The sequence below is a fragment of the Apteryx rowi genome, unplaced genomic scaffold (assembly GCF_003343035.1).
Source record: "Apteryx rowi isolate R43461 unplaced genomic scaffold, aptRow1 scaffold_373, whole genome shotgun sequence".
NCBI lineage: Eukaryota > Metazoa > Chordata > Aves > Apterygiformes > Apterygidae > Apteryx > Apteryx rowi.
In genome coordinates this window covers 272,322-290,138 of record NW_020450230.1, presented here as the reverse complement: position 1 = coordinate 290,138, position 17,817 = coordinate 272,322, and the positions used below count along the sequence as shown (strand labels likewise).

The 17,817-nt window shown below is 36.0% G+C and overlaps 1 protein-coding gene across 1 annotated transcript in view; it reads left to right on the top strand.

The window, feature by feature from the left end:
- The window catches only part of LOC112969900 (dystrophin), a gene marked incomplete at its 3' end in the record, with an annotated part of 817,409 nt that overhangs the window by 545,034 nt on the left and 254,558 nt on the right, over nucleotides 1-17,817 (top strand). Inside the window, exons 44-45 of the mRNA XM_026073700.1 lie at nucleotides 1,162-1,263; nucleotides 8,841-8,949. Of these exons, the coding sequence (XP_025929485.1) occupies nucleotides 1,162-1,263; nucleotides 8,841-8,949 (211 nt within the window). The remainder of the gene's footprint in view (nucleotides 1-1,161; nucleotides 1,264-8,840; nucleotides 8,950-17,817) is intronic.

Sequence of the window (17,817 nt, the reverse complement as noted above, 5' to 3'; positions counted from 1 at the left end):
ACTTAAAATGGCATAAACTTCAACAAGTTTATTGAAGAGCAGACAAAAGAATAGCAGATTTCGACCAATGAAATGATGTTGAATCATATCATGACAAGCCTGGTATACAATCTTGCCTGCTGTCAAACTATTGATAACTGGGACTGTGGGCAGAAAATAAAGTTGGAGAGTCAAGGGATAGTCTGCAATATTACATGGGACAAGTTACAGAATCAAACTGTAAAATAGATGGGAGAAGAGTGGAGGGGAGAGAAGAAAAGAAAAGAAAACAAAAAAAAAACCAATTTGGCTATCTCAGATAACTCTGAGATTTTTGGGTTTTTATCTGCTTTGGCTTTTGGCTTACCTTCTACTACTGAAATATGAAAACAATATGTATCTCAGAACTACATACATTGTTAAACTCCTTATTACTTTTTACAGTTTTATAGTTTTGGTTTTTGCTTTTAATTACCTACATGCAGTGCTCCACCCATTATTTATTTTTTCTTGTGACTATTTTACAGAGCCATAGATATGTTGAAAGGGTTTCTCAGAGTTGGCTAGGTTAGCACGTGGATGATACCTTTCCAAATGAAAGAAGAAAATTGCTAGAGAATATGCAGTTGCTAATTCAGTAGGCGTCATTGATAATGATAGGTGCCTCCCCGTACCTTTAGGAACTGCCACTGTTACTGTGCTTTTGCTTTGAATTCATTTGTATGAATACTTTACTATAAAGCATTAATAATTGTGTTAAATTCAGCATCATTGTTGGATCTGATCATATAATTATAATGCTATGTACTACAGAACAACATGTGTACTGGTGCGCTTTTTGTTAATGTAAAGCAGACAACAGGGCAGAGCTGTTTGAATGAGACTTCAGATGCTTGTTCTTTCTAGTATGAATTTGTGCCAGTTTTATAATAGCTTTATTGAAAACTGCGGGACCTATCTTTTTATTTTGTTAGCATTACTCTTTTTCACCATCTTTGCTTCTGTTGTCTCTTGTGACCCTTTTTGTCCTTAGCTGCTGTTATTCTTAAGTTTTCCCAGAAACCAATCCTGAGCAGAAGCTAAGCTACTGGTTGTTTACAGCCTCCCATGGAGTTCTAGGACTTTTCAGTTTTATTGCATATGCTATGGTTAATCTACATTGCATGTGTTTTTATTTTTCAGGAAACTGAAGCAGCAGTCCAGGCTAAACAGCTGAATGTGGAAGAGGTTTTATCTAAAGGGTGTCATTTATACAAGGAAAAACCAGCCRCTCATCCAGTAAAGGTAATGAAGCAAACTTTAGCAATATCCATTACTGTGTAATGGGTTATGCTTCCCCTGTTGTACACTTGTCCTTGACATGCTCTGTTTAAAATCAATGAAAGAACTTGGCAAATAGCATTGCTTCTGTTCTGTGACAGCATAGCCAGGAGTAATGTGATGTTCCCAGCTAGAAAATTTTTGCATATTGCAATGGAAGAATTGTATTTGACATTAATGTTCTTCCATCTATTCAAGAATAATCCATGTTGAAAACAAATTTAAGTGTTTTTTTTGCCTTATTAACTGAATCAGATAACATGTTTTTAAGTTTCCCTATTTTAAATTGCGCTTTCAGAAGTACTCTCAATCAGAAAAAGTGAATGTGTTTTTTAGAAAAGGTAAGAGTCAAGTCGTAGAGGGTCMTTTGCTTTGAAGTTTTCCCATTATGAACGAAAAAAGACGTGGCAATATAGAACATGCCCACTCTCCTTTATCTCTCCCAATATTCATACAGAATGACTTGATTCTCTTTAGGAGCAGAGGAATACATTGTTAAGAAGGCTGTTCCCTCTCAACTCTTCTCTTTTAGAAAAAAGTACCATAGAATCCTTTCCCCCAACACAGAGATCAGTTTGAAGGAGATATTTTTCGCTCAGTTTCATAGAGGCTATTTAGACCTTTGTAGAGACTAGAGTATCACTTACTGTCCTATAGAATCTTGAAGCAGAAAATAATAGCAGAAAATAAGCAGAGAAAGGTTTCCTCACAAAGTTGTCTGCAGGTGACCTCTACAGTGAATTTCTTGTTTTGTCATCTGTATTTGGTCATTGTATTTGGAGTACTTTTTTCCTCCTTTTGCAAAATCTCCCCTTGCTGAGTCTTTTGTAAATCCCGCCATCATGTCTCCATTCACGGGACAACATGCATACGCTTATCTCCACTTCAGAAACTAATACATATTTAATCAAGTTTTGGTTTCTTTTCTGTTTTCCTGAAGAGAAATCCTTGAGTATAGTTTTCCCGTTTGATATCTCTTCTTCTTCTTCTTCTTCTTCTTTTTTTTTTGAATGATCAATTCTCTTAAACAGTGAGAAATACTAAAAGAGTTGAAGTCAGGGTGACTTAGAAGTATTGTGCTAATAAAAGTGTGCAGAAACAAAGCTTTTGATTCTGTTATGCATTTTTTCTTGGCTATTTCATAGCTATTATTATTGGAACAAATCTCACTGCAGTGACTGCATTTACTCGTTTGGTATGACTACAGTTGCAATCTTAGGGGACCTTACTCAACATTTTAACAAGCAAAGTACTTGAAACAACAAAAGACTGGAGGTTTTGGCTTTTCCAGATTTTTGTAATATGCATATGATGAATCGTGGAATAAATTTTGGCATGTTCAAGGAGAAGAATTAGCACTGGTGTTGTGCACCATTGACCGAGGTATAAATGATGTGAAGTGATTCTGTGCAGACCAAACTTCTGACATAGAATTGTACTCCGTATCTGTTTCTTTTAAAAGTGATCATACCAAGGACACTGAAAACTGCCAATTTCTAGACATTTCTAAATTTTTAAAACCAGATTTACTCAAACACAATAAACTGGAAARAGACAACTCTTTAAATAGAGATTATGACATTTCTTGAGTTGCAGTTTTGACAATGATATTATAAAACGTGTCTGTGAGAAAATTAATAACTATTTGTGGAATAGTGGGTATTTCATTCTTGGTCCCTCTTTAATTGCATTTTACTTTTTTCATTACATTCTGTAGTTTAGTTAATTGACCAACCTGTGAAGTTAATTTCTGGTTCACTGACTGTCTTGTACAGTAAGTAACAGAAGAGTGAATATATACTGTCGGAGCTGTTGAATTGCTTTCTTGATGTTGTAGTTTTCTTTAAGCTTCCCCCATTTATACTGAGCTGATCTTCTATCATGGTTCCTAGTGAGTAACTTCCAGTACTGTTTGCTATTTGTATGTTCCAATACATACTTTTCAATAAATGCCAAAACCATTTTGCAGACCAAAGGAATTTTGTGGAAGCAGAGATAATTTGTACTCAGATTATGCTATTTTAAAAGGATATTAGTGAGGTTACGAAGTCAAACACTCGATGATTGGGCAAAATTCTTGGATTAAAGTTGCCTGGGCAGCCTCATTTTTCTCCACAAGAACCTTGGCAAGTTCAGCAGAGGGCATGGACGATACTCCCACTATGAGCTGCAATTCAGTATTTTAATTCATACTCACTGTTTAGTTTGTGGCTGCAAGCTGCACATTTGTGGCAAAGTATTTAAGTTCTGCTCTGAAGAACAATGAAAATGGCTAATTCCTTCATGGACTTTTTCAAAGCGCTCATCACAGTGGTGTCTAAGGGCTTCATAAACATTATTTAATTTTAGATTTATTTATGTAACTGGGTTTTTTTTCCACAAAAATGAAAGAGAAAAAAGCAACAGTTGGGTCAAAACAAATATGTCACTTGACACAAATTTGAAAAAAATTGTTCCAGGTTTCTCAACTTCTGAAATTAAACTTAGGCATACTATAAAACTTAGTATATTTTCCTCAGGATTTATGAAACAAATTTGAAGATTTAATTGAAACTGGTTGGTGTTTCAAGCAAATGAAATATTTGATCTGAAAATACTCTCTCTCCCAGGTTGAATTAACTCCTATGTAACAAGATGGTATTTTCATCTTCATTTTTACATGGGGGCTGAGGCACGCAGAGATTAAAGTTGAATATCGCAGATATTTTGGATATCAAATTTGCAACACCAACCATCATATTCTTCAGCATTATATTATCTAATGTTTTACATGATAAAAGCACAATTTTCAGAATTTCAGTTGCACCTGGGATTGCTCAACACTTCTGCAAATAAGATAGCAACGTCTCAAGTTGGGTGCACAGAAGAAAAAATTAGTTGGCCTCTTAAAAAACGTTAATTACTTTGCTTAGCATTGCTTGAGAATTTTGTAGAGAATTTAGTTCTCTGGGGAAGCCTTGTCTTAACCTCCCTTTTTTCCCCTCTAATTTCCATCTTAATTCACCAATCTTCCCATTCTTTTCAATAAATGAAGTAGAGGTCCTACAGAGTTCAGCCTTCTCAGTCTTTGACTCATTCATACTGCAGGCCTCTCCTGTGGTGGAAAATAGTACGTCAGGAAATTAAAGATACTAGTGCAATCATGTACATTGCATGTGAATTAATATTCATAGTTGACTTTATTCTGGCATTTTGTAATCTTTAGCTGTTTATCTTTACAACCTTTATAATATACTCTCATTACAGTGTTTTAAATATAAATTCCGTCTCATGGCTTTATATTGACACATACTTCACCTGAGGGTTGAAACACAGAGATCCACACTGCATCTCAAACCCATGAGGAAGCTGATGACCAGTCAGTCGTTATTTCATGACTTCTCCAGTCTGTCCTTTCCCTGTTCAGTCACCGTGTCCCATTCCTACCCCTCTATGCTTTTCCCCCCACTTATGAGTTTTCAGAATCACATCACAGGCGCTGACTCTTAATTGTCTCTACCCTGTATCCTGCTCTCACAGCCCCACTTATAATAAATTAAGCCTAACTCTGCATTTTCAGATATAACTATCTTTGATTGATGTCAATATGTCATGTGTTAGTTGTACAGAGTGTTGATCTGTTTGTTGTAGGATGGTGTTAAAGGGAGTGTTGCACCATGAAGTTTAGGTAGATTCACATGTCTTTATCTAAAGATCTAGAGCATTACTGGCAGAAAAAAATACTGATTTGACATGGATATCTGTGTTAAATTGTGCTAACGAATTATGAGAATTAAAAATTGTAGTATGTGTGAAATACCCAGAATGGAGATTTCCTTGTTGAACTATAAAACATATGCAAATAATTATTCCTGCTACAAAAATAATTACGAAAATATAGTAACTTCACAAAGAAATACTTGACATTTTCTGTAATTGTTTTTTGTCATTTGCAAGAGGTGTGACCTAGAGGATTGATAAATCTTTTAGAAAAAGCTTTTTTTACTCACTATTTTGAAGAAAAAAAACCCCAATAATTTATATTGATTCCTCGTTTAGGTCACCCCCTTACTTCCACGTCACTAAGCTAAAGAGTTGCTAAGTAGAAGAAGTAAAGAAGACAGTTACCATCTGCCAGTCATTATTTCATCAGGCAAGACCCAAAAAGTCACAACACCATTAATCTTTTTCTGATATATTAATCATAGCCATATATTTTTAAATTTTTGTACCAATTTTTAGTTTTTGAGATTAAACTATCTAGTTTTTCAAATGGTAATTCTCATAACAAAATTTAGCTTTATGTCTTCAGAGCATATTGCTCAAGTCCTTAAAGTAAATAATAAGCCTTTAAGTAAGTAATAGGATGATAAATACTCAAATATCGACCATGTGCTCCATTTGAAACTTATCCAACAGCCCCAGATGAAATATTCCTGGTAAGGTAGATGATTACAAACTCTGTTTGTATTAGAACTTTTCCTGTGTGAGAAATTACGATGGAAAAGCCAGGAATTGTTTCCCAGGAGTAAAATTTATCTATCCTCAAATGAGGATTGATTTTGAATTTGTAACTTAATAGTTAGCTAAATATTTGCTCGATTGCCGTATAGAATGCCCCAAATGTATAATCACTGTTGACTACACATGTATACCCTATTATACTAATGTGTAGTTTTACTGTGGTTAGAATGCATGTTGGTAAGCCCTTAGTAATGGATTGAATGTTGCTTAATTAAGGTAAGTTATACATCTTATCTCACAGTTACGTTACTGAAATATACATATTTTCACACCCTCTCAAAGCATGTGATGATATCAGAATTTTGCAATGTAGGACTGTAAAAATATTTTTGTTGGTAAACTAAATGCTAGGCTATGATAATTCTGTATGGCAACTGATTCAAGAATCAAGAATGGGGTAGAAAGTGTGATTATTTAAGCACTAGCACATTAATGATCTAACCCATTCAACTTTATGAAATGGATTTCATGCTTTTGAAATGCATTTCTATAAAGTAACTTTTTTGGCTTTTGAGGAAGGGGGAGGGAGAGGTTACTGCTGGTGACAGTGGCAAATGTAAGCCCCAATCTGACAGTTATCAGCACTTAAACAGAATAATTTATTCAAGAAAGGATTTCAGTGGCAGTTAAAAAGCTGTAGGTCCCCTACCACATCACTCAGTTTGTGCTTTCCTGAAATGTTGGGTGGGAGAGCAAGTAGCAGGAAAAAAAGACTTCAGGAATACCTTTAGGACTCACTTTGCTTGTCCTGAGTCTTGCATTTAAAACAGTACATCATTTCTCTCTCTAAATACTCCTATCTAGTTTTAGTGCTGTCGCTGAGATTAGTTCATGTATGAATGTTAACCGCACTTAAACTGCACCTGTGCTGACGTTCAGAGGAAATCAATAAATCAATAAAAATGTTCCTCAATTTAAGATATTTTGAAGTTAATACTTGTCACCAAAGCTCAAGAACTGCAATTACAGCAGAATTGTTTCACTTAAAGTGAATGTTTTAATGTGGACAGGCTAATTTATGGCAGACGCAAGATTCGATCAAACTGTAATTCTGAAGAGTCTGGAACTAAATACTCTTTCACTAGTTGTGTAGTGCCTTAGACAACCCTTTCTGTCATCTGTGGGGAGCATGTTCTGTATTTTGTCATTGCTAGAAACAAATCCCTGGCTCACGTCCATGAATGAGTGGAGCAGCTACTCCCAGTGAGGACCAATATTATATTTATAGCAGCCATGTATCTTTCCTGAATTACTGTGAATATATTATAGTCAAAACTAAGCYGCACTTGGTGTAATCTCTCCAGCTTCTATTTTCAAGGGCTCTCTGCTCTCATTGCTACTATTGAAATAATGGATATGGGAACAGTCCTTTTCATTCTAAGCTCYGGAATAAAGTTCTTGAGCTAGAACAGCAGAAAAAAATTGAACTTTTAGATGCATCAAAAAATTTGTGTTCTGGAGTGTGTGTTTCTGCATAGTCGTACTCCACACAGAAATAAAGCATGTGTATGATGGTGAATTGTCATATGATAAGTGGCTTTTATCATGCACACCTGATTGCTTCTTCTGCATTTTTCTCATAGTCTATATTCAAAGAGAATCTCTGATATTACAGACTTCTGATTTTATTTTTAAGGCAAATTTTAAGCTACTCTAACAGCTAAAAGCATGTTTTATTCCTTCATGCAGGGAATAAAACATGCTTCCCTCTCTTCTTTCCTACCCTATCAAAAAGCTGTCCAGAATTTATACCAGGTAATATTCTGGCCTCTATTGGTGACAGATGTAAAAGAACTTTTTTGTGGAGTTAGAGTTTTTACTGGCAAAACTTGAGGCAAATTCTAGAAACCCCTAAGAGATCAGAGTATAAATCATGCTATTTCAGTGTGTGCATGCATGCTTCAGTCGAATGAGTATTGTTCTCTACCCCTCCCCTATTGAGCCCTGTCTTTTTAAACGCAAGGTAATTAAGTTATCTTTATTAATAGCCATCCTGTTTCCCTCAAGCCTGGATTATGATTTAGACTATATATCTAATCAGGAGTAGGATGAGAATATTAAAAGCATCAGTGAATGGCATGGGTACACTGTACTGCTTTCTTCAGCAGGCAGTCAGGGAGCAGCTCAAAGGAAAGCTGGAGTCTTCATTTTAAGAGTTTAGAGATGCCGGCATATAATTAGTGTGCTTCATCCTTTCCTCCAGTCCTCTGAGCAAGGAAGAAAGAGGGGTAGAAATGTCATGTCCAAGCCTGAACGCCTCCCAGGGTTATCTGAGGACTGATACAAATCACATTCCAGACTTTTACTTAGGCCTTGTTTTGAAGTAACAGTTAGCTATTAGTGCTCAGGACTGCCTGTCCACACACTGCAATTTAAGATTTTTTGGAGTCTCTTATGATTTTTTTTTCTCATTTTTAAAGGTGCAGGAGTGTCTTCTGCATTTGGTGTTACAAATTGCAGAGGTTTTATTAGCATGTTTTCTTAATACATAACTCGCTTCTGCATTTTCATTAGCAAAATGAATATGGCAGGCTCTTGATGATAAAAAAACTCTACTGTATGTTAAAGAGGAAGTCAGCCTGTGCTCCCTAAAACGGTGTAAAGGTCTGTCTACTGGGGAGCAGCATGGATGACTGCTCCCTGTGTGCAGGGCCAGTGGCGGCAGGGCCGGGCCTGGCCGCCASGGCCCGTCCCCCCRTCCCGGGAGAGCAGGGCGCTGGGGGCAGCGGGGCAGCCCCAGGGGTGTCAGGCACCGCCGCGGGGACGGGGTGGGTGGTCGTTTCAGGATCTGGCATTGCACTGGCTCTAAGTTGGCCCTGACCCCCAGCAGCTCCTGGGAGGAAAGATGCTCTCAGGATCCTGACACTATCAAGTTTTTTTTACCCCCCTTGGGACATATGTTATCTATCCCGCTCTCCTTTCTGTGAAAACTAATTACTGTTTTAACATTTTTTTTTAATTCAGGCTGTCCAACACATGGAAAAATTGGAAAAAGAATTATTATAAATTTAATATATATATATTTTTTTCTATTCTAGAGAAAATTAGAAGACTTGAATGCTGACTGGAAGGCAATAAACCACTTAATTCAACAACTAAAGGAAAAGCCAACATTAGGAGCCCCTGGCCTTTTCTCTTCAGGTGTCTGTAAGTGCTTCAGTATATACATCTTTGAAATGAATTTACAAATTGCACATTTGTAAGTGAGAGTGCTGATGTCGAATTCAGTTTGTTTTTTATTCTTTCCTTTCTATTTGGTATAATGTGTCTCAGCAGACAAATTAGTGTATAGGTCCAATGAAATGATTGTGGCATGCTTTTCTAATTATTATGGTTTCAAAACTTTGTTTCTTTATCCTGTGGAGTACTGACATTATGACTTTCTACGTGTATTCATGGAGGAAATGCTGTGGAGGGAGACAAATTTTATAAATTAGAAGAATAATAATGGTATAGGTGAAGTGGATGTAAACTGTTCACAGAATGAAGTTCTGAAATGGATTTTTAAATATGATAGTGAGGGCAAGGAACTGGCACTGTTTCAAGACAGTGTTCAATTTATTCATAAAAAATGTTGTATGACAACATGGTAGGAGTAATTCTAGAGTTAAACATTAAGTCTGTGATATATATCTGTGGGTGTCTGAGCTGATGAATCCACAATCAGAGACTTGATCTCTTTTTAATTTTAAATTATTTGGACAATATTTATATTGTATTAATCTCATATCTCTTGGCACCTGCTGCTTCCCTGCAAGGACTACAGAATCATTTTTATCTACTTGATGCATGGATTTTTTTTTCCACTGCTTTCCTCAGAAATGTAGTGATTAAGCATAGGTGGAAAAAAAATAGAGACTGGGTGCTGGAATTTCCACAGTCTGAGCTTCTAAAGTCTCTAAGATTCTTCCCTTGATATTAAAGTCTCTCCCTTGCTTGGATAAAGGACTTTGCTCACCCAAAGCTGATCATCAGATCTGGGAGCAGAAAGAAAAAATTTCCTTATCAGATAGCCTGTAACTCAGGGTATGATGTAGCTCCAGTTGTCACCTGGGATTTGATTATTCGTAGAATGTTGATCCCTCTTGCCTTTTAACATGTTCTAATGGGTAGCATACAAGAAAGCTGGTACTGGAGAATTCTCTGYTTTCTACTAGTGACTCTCTAATGCACCAAAACAAAAAAACCTTTGTACAGGGAAGTAAATAATTGCACCACCTAGACAGAATTCAGAGTATTCAGTACTAGAAGACAGTCCAACTTCTGTCACAGTTGGGTACATTAATCCAAGCAAAGCAGATGTCTAGCTCATGACATATTAAGTATTAGTAAATAGCAACTACCATTTAGTTTTAGCTACTTGGTTCCAGTGGCAATCATACCAATTTTATAAAAAGGGCTAAATACTGCTAGTATTTTTTAGAATTCTTAGTAAAGCCATATCCTTGCTTTACAGAATTTTCTCCTAARGCATACTATAAAAATTCATCTAATGACATGATAGAACTGAAGGAGATGTGTAATCATTTTTGCTGCGCTAGGTCACTAAACTTGCTATGTAGGTTTTGCATGTCAGCAGGTTATGTCAGCTTCCAGGGGAAGAGAGTGTTTGAGAGCTGTGAATTTGTTGTTACAAAGGAAATGATAATAACTAAAAAAGAGAGGGAGCACAGGGTACAACAGATCCCTATATTAACTCATTTTTAACCGAAGAATTGCAAAATTACTTGTTTATTTTAATTCTAAAAGTGGACTCTGATTACTAACATTTCTGAGATTCAGCAGATGGAATTATGCATGCATAAAATGAAAGCTTTGGTGTTCTGTAGAGGATTAGGCAGGAACTAAGATTTTCTTTCTAGCGCTAAGAACACTTAAAATTCAAACCTGTGCTTATAACATTAATTCRTAGTTTTTCTTTATTTTAAGTCAGTTTACTGCAATCACATCATTATACGTGTATCATCACAGACACACAGATTCATTGAGGCTGGAAGGCACGTTCAGAGATCCAGAGATTATGTAGTCCAACCCCCCTGCTCAAAGCGGGGTCACCCAGAGCAGGTTTCCCACAGGGCTGTGTCCAGTCAGGTTTTGAATACCTCCAAAGATGGAGACTCCACAACCTCTCTGGGCAGCTTGTTCCAGTGTCTGAGCACCCTCGCAGTAAAAATGTTTCCTCTTATGTTTGAATGTAGTTTCCAGTTGATGCCTGGAGTTGTTCCTCCCCAGGTGCAGGACTTGGCATTTCCTCTGTGAACTTCATGAAGTTCCTTTCTGCCCATTTATCCCTATGAGGATGTTATGGGAGACAGTCCTGAAAGCCTTGCTAAGGTCAAGACAAACAACATCCATTGCTCTCCCCTTGTCTAATGGGTTACTCTAACTCCTTTTGTCTATTCCTAGTAAAACTTTAGTAAATAGGTGTTGAACATGTGATGTGCGTGTTTTTTTTAACTATGCAAAGAAGGCACAGTGAGCTCAAATCATCCTAAAAAGCGCAGGTTTCTGCAAAGTGAGAAAATGGTTATCTATTCCAAAAGTTAGTATTATTGTACTTATTAAAAAAAAAAGAGAGAGAGAGATTTAATGTCATGCGTTTTGTTTGCGCTGTGACTAATAATAATTTTTGTAATTATTTTTACCATTTATATTATGTTATAGCCATTTTTATGGACTTGTTCTATGCTGCTGATTCTAATGATACATACATTAATATGCATAGATACTCGACCTAGCTATAGGAGAGCTGGTAGATCCAACCAGCACAGGGACAGTACAATGGACAAGAAGTATCTTTGGTCACAGAAGCAATGTATCTGTATCAGTTACCCAGGAACTCAACTCAGCTTTTCCAGTTCCATCTCACAGAGCGTCTGCTTTTTAAACTTTTCTTTCTTGGAGGTTTGTCTCTGAAGTAGGTCCATAGAGGTTTTTCTTGGCAGCTTTTTATTATGTTATTTGTAAATCAGATTAGTTCCTTCATCTGTTTTGCATCATGGCTGCATAAGCTGTTGCACTGCAGAACTGAGGGAGTGGAAGGATTTGGGAATAGATAGCCAGAAGCAGGGTGGAGTGGGAAATGCCTGAGCTGGCACTGCTGTCAAGAGAAATGCGTGCAGAAATGTGACCTTAGGTGGACACAGAGAGGGTAAGGAAAATGTATTTTATGTTCCTGTTCACAAAGGTTCTAAACCGAGATCAGTTTTAATGATCAATGTTAACTGCCTGAAACACTGCAACTGGGGATGCTCACCTTCTGTACTCAGGTAACACTGTGAGGAACCTGTATGTCAACACTAATCTTCAGAAAGAGGCCTTCCCCCCACCCTCTCCTTCCAAACTAATGACTGTATGGAGTCACTGATGTCCTTGAAATATGATCTCAGAGAAATATAGTGTCCTTAAAATAAACCTGGAGCCTCCCAAAACATTTTCTTTAAAGGTCATTTTTAAAGAAAGATGTACAAAATGATTTTGGGCTCTGTAAAGCAATGATAGCATCTCCTGTTGATAATTATTCATTTACCGATTCTACAGAGACTTTTGTGGCCATCAGAATTTAATAAAGTTCACGTCTGTGTCTAAGACTAGGGAATGGAGATATAACTGGCTAACCTCCACTGCGCTTTCAGGTGTCATTTGCTRTAGTCTGGTTATAAGAACCCAGCCAGAGGGCCTTAGTAAATATACCATCTGGTGGCTGTGATAGAGGTGAAGAACAGAACTGCAATGTGTTTATGATTATTTCTAGGTTTGTGTATTACAGTTTCTTCAGCACAGGAAGTACTAAAAAATGTCCTTAATATCCCACCAGTCCAGTATACCCTCAGGCATAATGAACAAAAATTATTTTCCAGCTAGGAAAATGTACTTAGCTGAAGGGTATATCTCAAACCTTAGCAAAGATTGACTTCCAAGACAAGATGACTCAGGAAGCAAATCATATCCGCTACCTGTGCTTGATATTATAACATGAAATTGTGCAAACGTCTCTAATCAAACATCTTGATGCCTTGCTTAGCCAGCAGTTTGAAAACATTTTAAGCTTAGAAAATTAGAATTTTTGGAATGTGCTTTTACAGGAGGGAAGAATTTTAGTACTGTCTTTGTACGCATTGATATGACTTCTTTTGTATGAAAGTGCTACCTCTGTATTTGCTTAGTAAGTTAGGTAAAGTTATACAGTGCTTTGTAAAAAACATGTGAATACACTGTGGCATGGGGAGACATTCCTGACTTTGTTCCTGAGGATGACATTTTCCATTTTTTGTCTTCATTCAAATATTGATTTAGCTTAGTAAGTTGTTGAAAAATTTTGGTAATTTTTGTTTAGTGCTATACTTGAAAATACAAATTCTTAAAAAGGTATGTATGTATTCTAAATCATACTGTACTTGGAGTTAGTGAAACATCAAAAATAACTGTGATAGTATATTTGAAAATACTTTGTGAGCTAATTTTACGTATCGCATGTATAGCTAATATAACTAGTAGTGGTACATTAAATTGTTATTCTTGTGGTTAAATTCATTCAGTAAATAGTACTTTGTGTACAGTCAGTTTCCATTTTTCCCTGAAATTTTAGGCAGCTTTCTGTCCTTTTTRTCTATGAAATGCCTAATCAAGTGAAAGAGAAAAATGTATGTTTGTGAAGAATGAGAGTTAGTGTCAATTACAATGCTGAAATTACTTTCAAAATTAAATAGAGTTTGAGTTGGTTGTCCCTTAAAACTTAACATATTAGCAGTTTTTAATTTGAAGCATTATTTGAGATAGATCTGTTAAAAAAATTGTTTTCATTTTACAAACTAAGGCTTGTCTGAAAACTGCAACAGACTTCGAAGGAAGCTGGGAATACCTGTGGCAAAAATGCTATGTATGCAATGCTCATTGTTGTATATTTAATACAGAGAATTTGAAGAAAGCTATTAACGGCTTCACCCATAATCACTCTACTAGCAATGAGGTTTAGGTATCTGTCTTTTGAACTACCAAAGCTGTTTAGGGCTTTCAGTATAATTTGCTTTGAGGGTAGGAATGGGAGACTGCAAGGATGGAGCCAGAGATTTGGCTTCCATGTACAGCAGAGAAAGGCTTTCAGGGTTCAGAATGAATAAGGGAGAGGGGGAGAGGAGTGATATGTCAAGCTAGGTCCATGAGAAGCAACTTGTAACATGTAGTTTGTGAACTGCTGTAACTTCACCAGCTGATCTAATCAAAACCAAACTAATTGCTTATTAGCCCAAGTATATATTCAGCCGAGACATTAAAAAAAAAAAAATTACAGCAGTCACCTCCAGAGTTTGTAATACATCCTATTCTGAGTTCTAGAAAGCAATGTTATTTGTGAATTTTGGGAAACTGGTGATAGCAGAGCTTTAATCTTTGCTTATCCTTTGATGTCTCTAGGTGGGAGATTGGATTTAGGTGGGAGATTGTCTCCTTGTTTGGAAAAGCTTAGTTTGCCTCTCATTTCTCTATGAAACATGTCCCCACCTGGACAAGGTGTGCTGCTTTCATTTGAGGCTTTTTTCTAAGACCTTATAAAACAGTTCTTGAAAAAGTTTCTAGTGTTACTCCACAAGGATATGTATAAATACCACTGTGACTTGATATATCTGAAAGTCATGTGCACTGCTTGGGATGTAACATAATGAAAGAAATATGTATGGGTACTGCTAAAAATACAGAATTTCTGAGACTGTATGTTTTAAGGAAAATTAGGAACAACCAAAAACATATATGTGAAAATACATTACATATATTGATGCAATAACATAAGATTTAAAACTAAAATTTAGTGACTTAAGTTGAAATTCTTGTAGTATGCTAGTGTCTAAATTTTCTACATCTGGAATTTTCTTTATATTTTCATGTTAAATCCACAGTTGAGTGATCTGTTGTTCTCTGTTGGTTAGTCCTAAGATAGACAGATGTACAGATTGGCCATGGCAGTATAGTGCATTACAAGGGCTGCCCTAGTAAATCTCTGATATTTTATTTAGGTTAAGATTTTCACCTGGGATGCAGCATTCTCGATTTCTCAAGCTATGACTGTTAAAACATATTCATTCTTTGTCCTTCAGAGCTGGATCATGTAATGTCCCACCACCTCTTTAAACAACGACAACAACTTGTCTTTGTTTTCAAGGGGTGATGACAAAAACACAAGAAACAAAATGACAGCAACTCAGCTTTGGGCAAAAAGGCACAATAGGAACTTTTTTTTTTTGATAGTATTTCATAGCCAATGCTCTCCAAAGCAATCATTGTTTATATATTACACACAATGCTTGAATGAACACATATGCTGTAATTCAGAACTCTGTTTCTCAGAATTTTCAAATGGTGGTATTAAAATCCTTGGGCATTTCGTTCTGTGCACCTGATGAAATAACAATAGGAGTACTTAGAGTGGGAATCAAAAACAAATGTGCAAATCAGATATTAGAGCATCTGTATTGTTTATAGCAGCTGGCACAGTATAATTGAAACTAGCCTTACTCAGAATAATTCYTTGTGGAAGACTGAAAAATGTAGGAATGTGTGCATCTACAGTGTTTCCCGTAAAAATGAAAACATGTTGATATTTAAAAAATACATTGCATATAACATMATTTAAAATAACTCTGTCATCAGCTATTAAAATGCTTGGGTACAGGACATGGTAGATACTTAATATTGCAGAACCATTTTCTACAGAGCTGAACAGCTTAAAATCTACACTGTGCATCTTTTATGACAAGTAGTTCTACACCAAATTTAGAATACAATGCCAATAGTTCATTTTACTTAACATTAGTTTTAGGGCACCAGAAAAAGAAATCACTRCTGTGAACTGGAAAAGAGAGAGAGACATGACTCTGGTATGGTGTAGTGTGTGATATTTGTRCACACAGAATCTAAAGGAAATGTCTGTTTTTAATATCAGAGCTAACTCAATTTAACTCTGCAAAAAGTTTAACTGAAACGAAATGCAAGAGAGGAAGCAAACAGGAAACAATACAGCAAGAAAGATAAGGAAATCTCAGAGAGGATGTCTAGAGTTCTTGAATCAATGACGAGAGCTGATGAGAGTAGGCTGTTTCTTAACTGAGCTGGCCTAACAAGGGTTACTCACTCTAGTATAAAATCGAGTTGTAAAGGAATAGATTATTGTCTTTACCTTTTGCTTTGTSTGCTCTGTACCTTTGAATAAACGAATAAATAATGATGTATATTCATCTTTTTAATTTGGTTTTGAGTCATATTACTTTGTAGGCTTCTGGATTAAAAAGGCTCACAGATGCCAACCTTAGCTGGTCCTATTATAYGTACCTTACTGTAGACCTGGTTTCCTATTGTGTTCAGGAAAGAAGTTGCCCAATTATTCCATCTGATTTTCATTAAGAAGCTTTTTCCCTTTTTACACGTGCCACATCTAACAAATAGCAATATGGCACAAAACTGAATCTTACCTTTTGACGGGAGATTTTTCAAGGTCAGGACCCGGTTTCACAAGCAGTTCTGTTTTTCAGTACAGCTGACATCAGACACAAGCCCAAAGACAAACTTGTCTAATAAAGCTTTCAGATTCAATTTTCTCTCTGCATATAGCTTCAGGAATCTCTAGAGGTCATTCACAGCATGTGCTGCAACACCAGCAGGGAGAAGTAATGAAAAGAGGCTGGATAAAAAGCTGACACTATCCCTTCAAAGCTGCATGAATAAAAACATAATAGGCAAGTTTATAAACGCAAATCTCTATGATTCTCAGAATTTCTATCTTGATCTTTATAGAATGTTTTGATGTGAGGATCTGTTTTTTGGATTATCTGACAGGTGGAAAAATATATACAAAATATGCTTAAACCACAAAAGCCTGATTTAAATCAAAAGAAAGAAGGTTACCACWTTATATTTAATATCCTATTTCAAGGGTCTCTGAGTAGGTTAGTCTTTGAAAGTGTCTGTAATAAACAGGTGTGACAGTGCAGTTTACAAAATGGAATTGGACTTTTACTTTGATTTTTCAGGGTTTAGCTGCTTAAATCAAACAGTATCTGTATTACTACATAGAATATTTTATTGTACATATATCTATTATGAAAAGTAAATCAGAAGGTGAAAATAAGAGTCGACTGTTCCACTGTTATTAAAAACAATATAGAATCTATGTCTGCTTTTTGTGTTCTATAACAGTTGTTGCAAATACAGCTGTCAAGATTTATGACGTGAGAGTAATGATCAGTCTTTCAAAGGACCACATTCACCTTCTCCACGTTTGAAATATGGCCTGATATTTTCTTCTCAGGAGAAGAAGCTTTGCAGCTCGTTTTCTTTCATTTAATTTCTCCATCAGTAGTTAATAGCAGCAAGATACACAGGATTCAYTGTGATTAAACCCCATGAAATGTAAATGATACCATACAGCAAAATTCATCAGAATATTACTGATAACTTATGTGACATCCCCTATACTAGGTAAGAACAAAGAAGTAAGTTATAGATAAGATCCGTTTTTTTTACATGACATACAAAATAAAATGGCTAAGGAAAAAATGAAATGTAATTTTTATTTTCCTCTAGAACTTTGTTCAGCATACATTACAGAATCCAGAGTTAGCCATTTTCAAGAAATGTGGCAAATCAGAATTGTAGCATTTTTAGAAAACAGAATCAAGATTTGAAATAGTTCATCCTGTAATGTATGGAAAAAGGAATTCTTGTTAGAGTTCTTAGTTAAAGCAGTATTCTTAATAAAATTGTAGTTTAYGATCTTTTCTAGTTTAAGTCTAACTCGAATTATTTTTTGCTTTAGATCTGTCTCACATTTTTTCATGGGTTTAAAACCCATTCTGCCTCTCTCTTTTTTTACAGAAACCTGAGTTATGATGATACTGACTATCCAGATAGCATGGGCTTGCAAATAGCAATAATCCCTCTTTGCTCTTTTCTTGCATAGTAATTATGTCTATTGACAATTACATTCTGTGCAAATCTCTCAAACTTGCTAGAATAACAGAAAGTGTG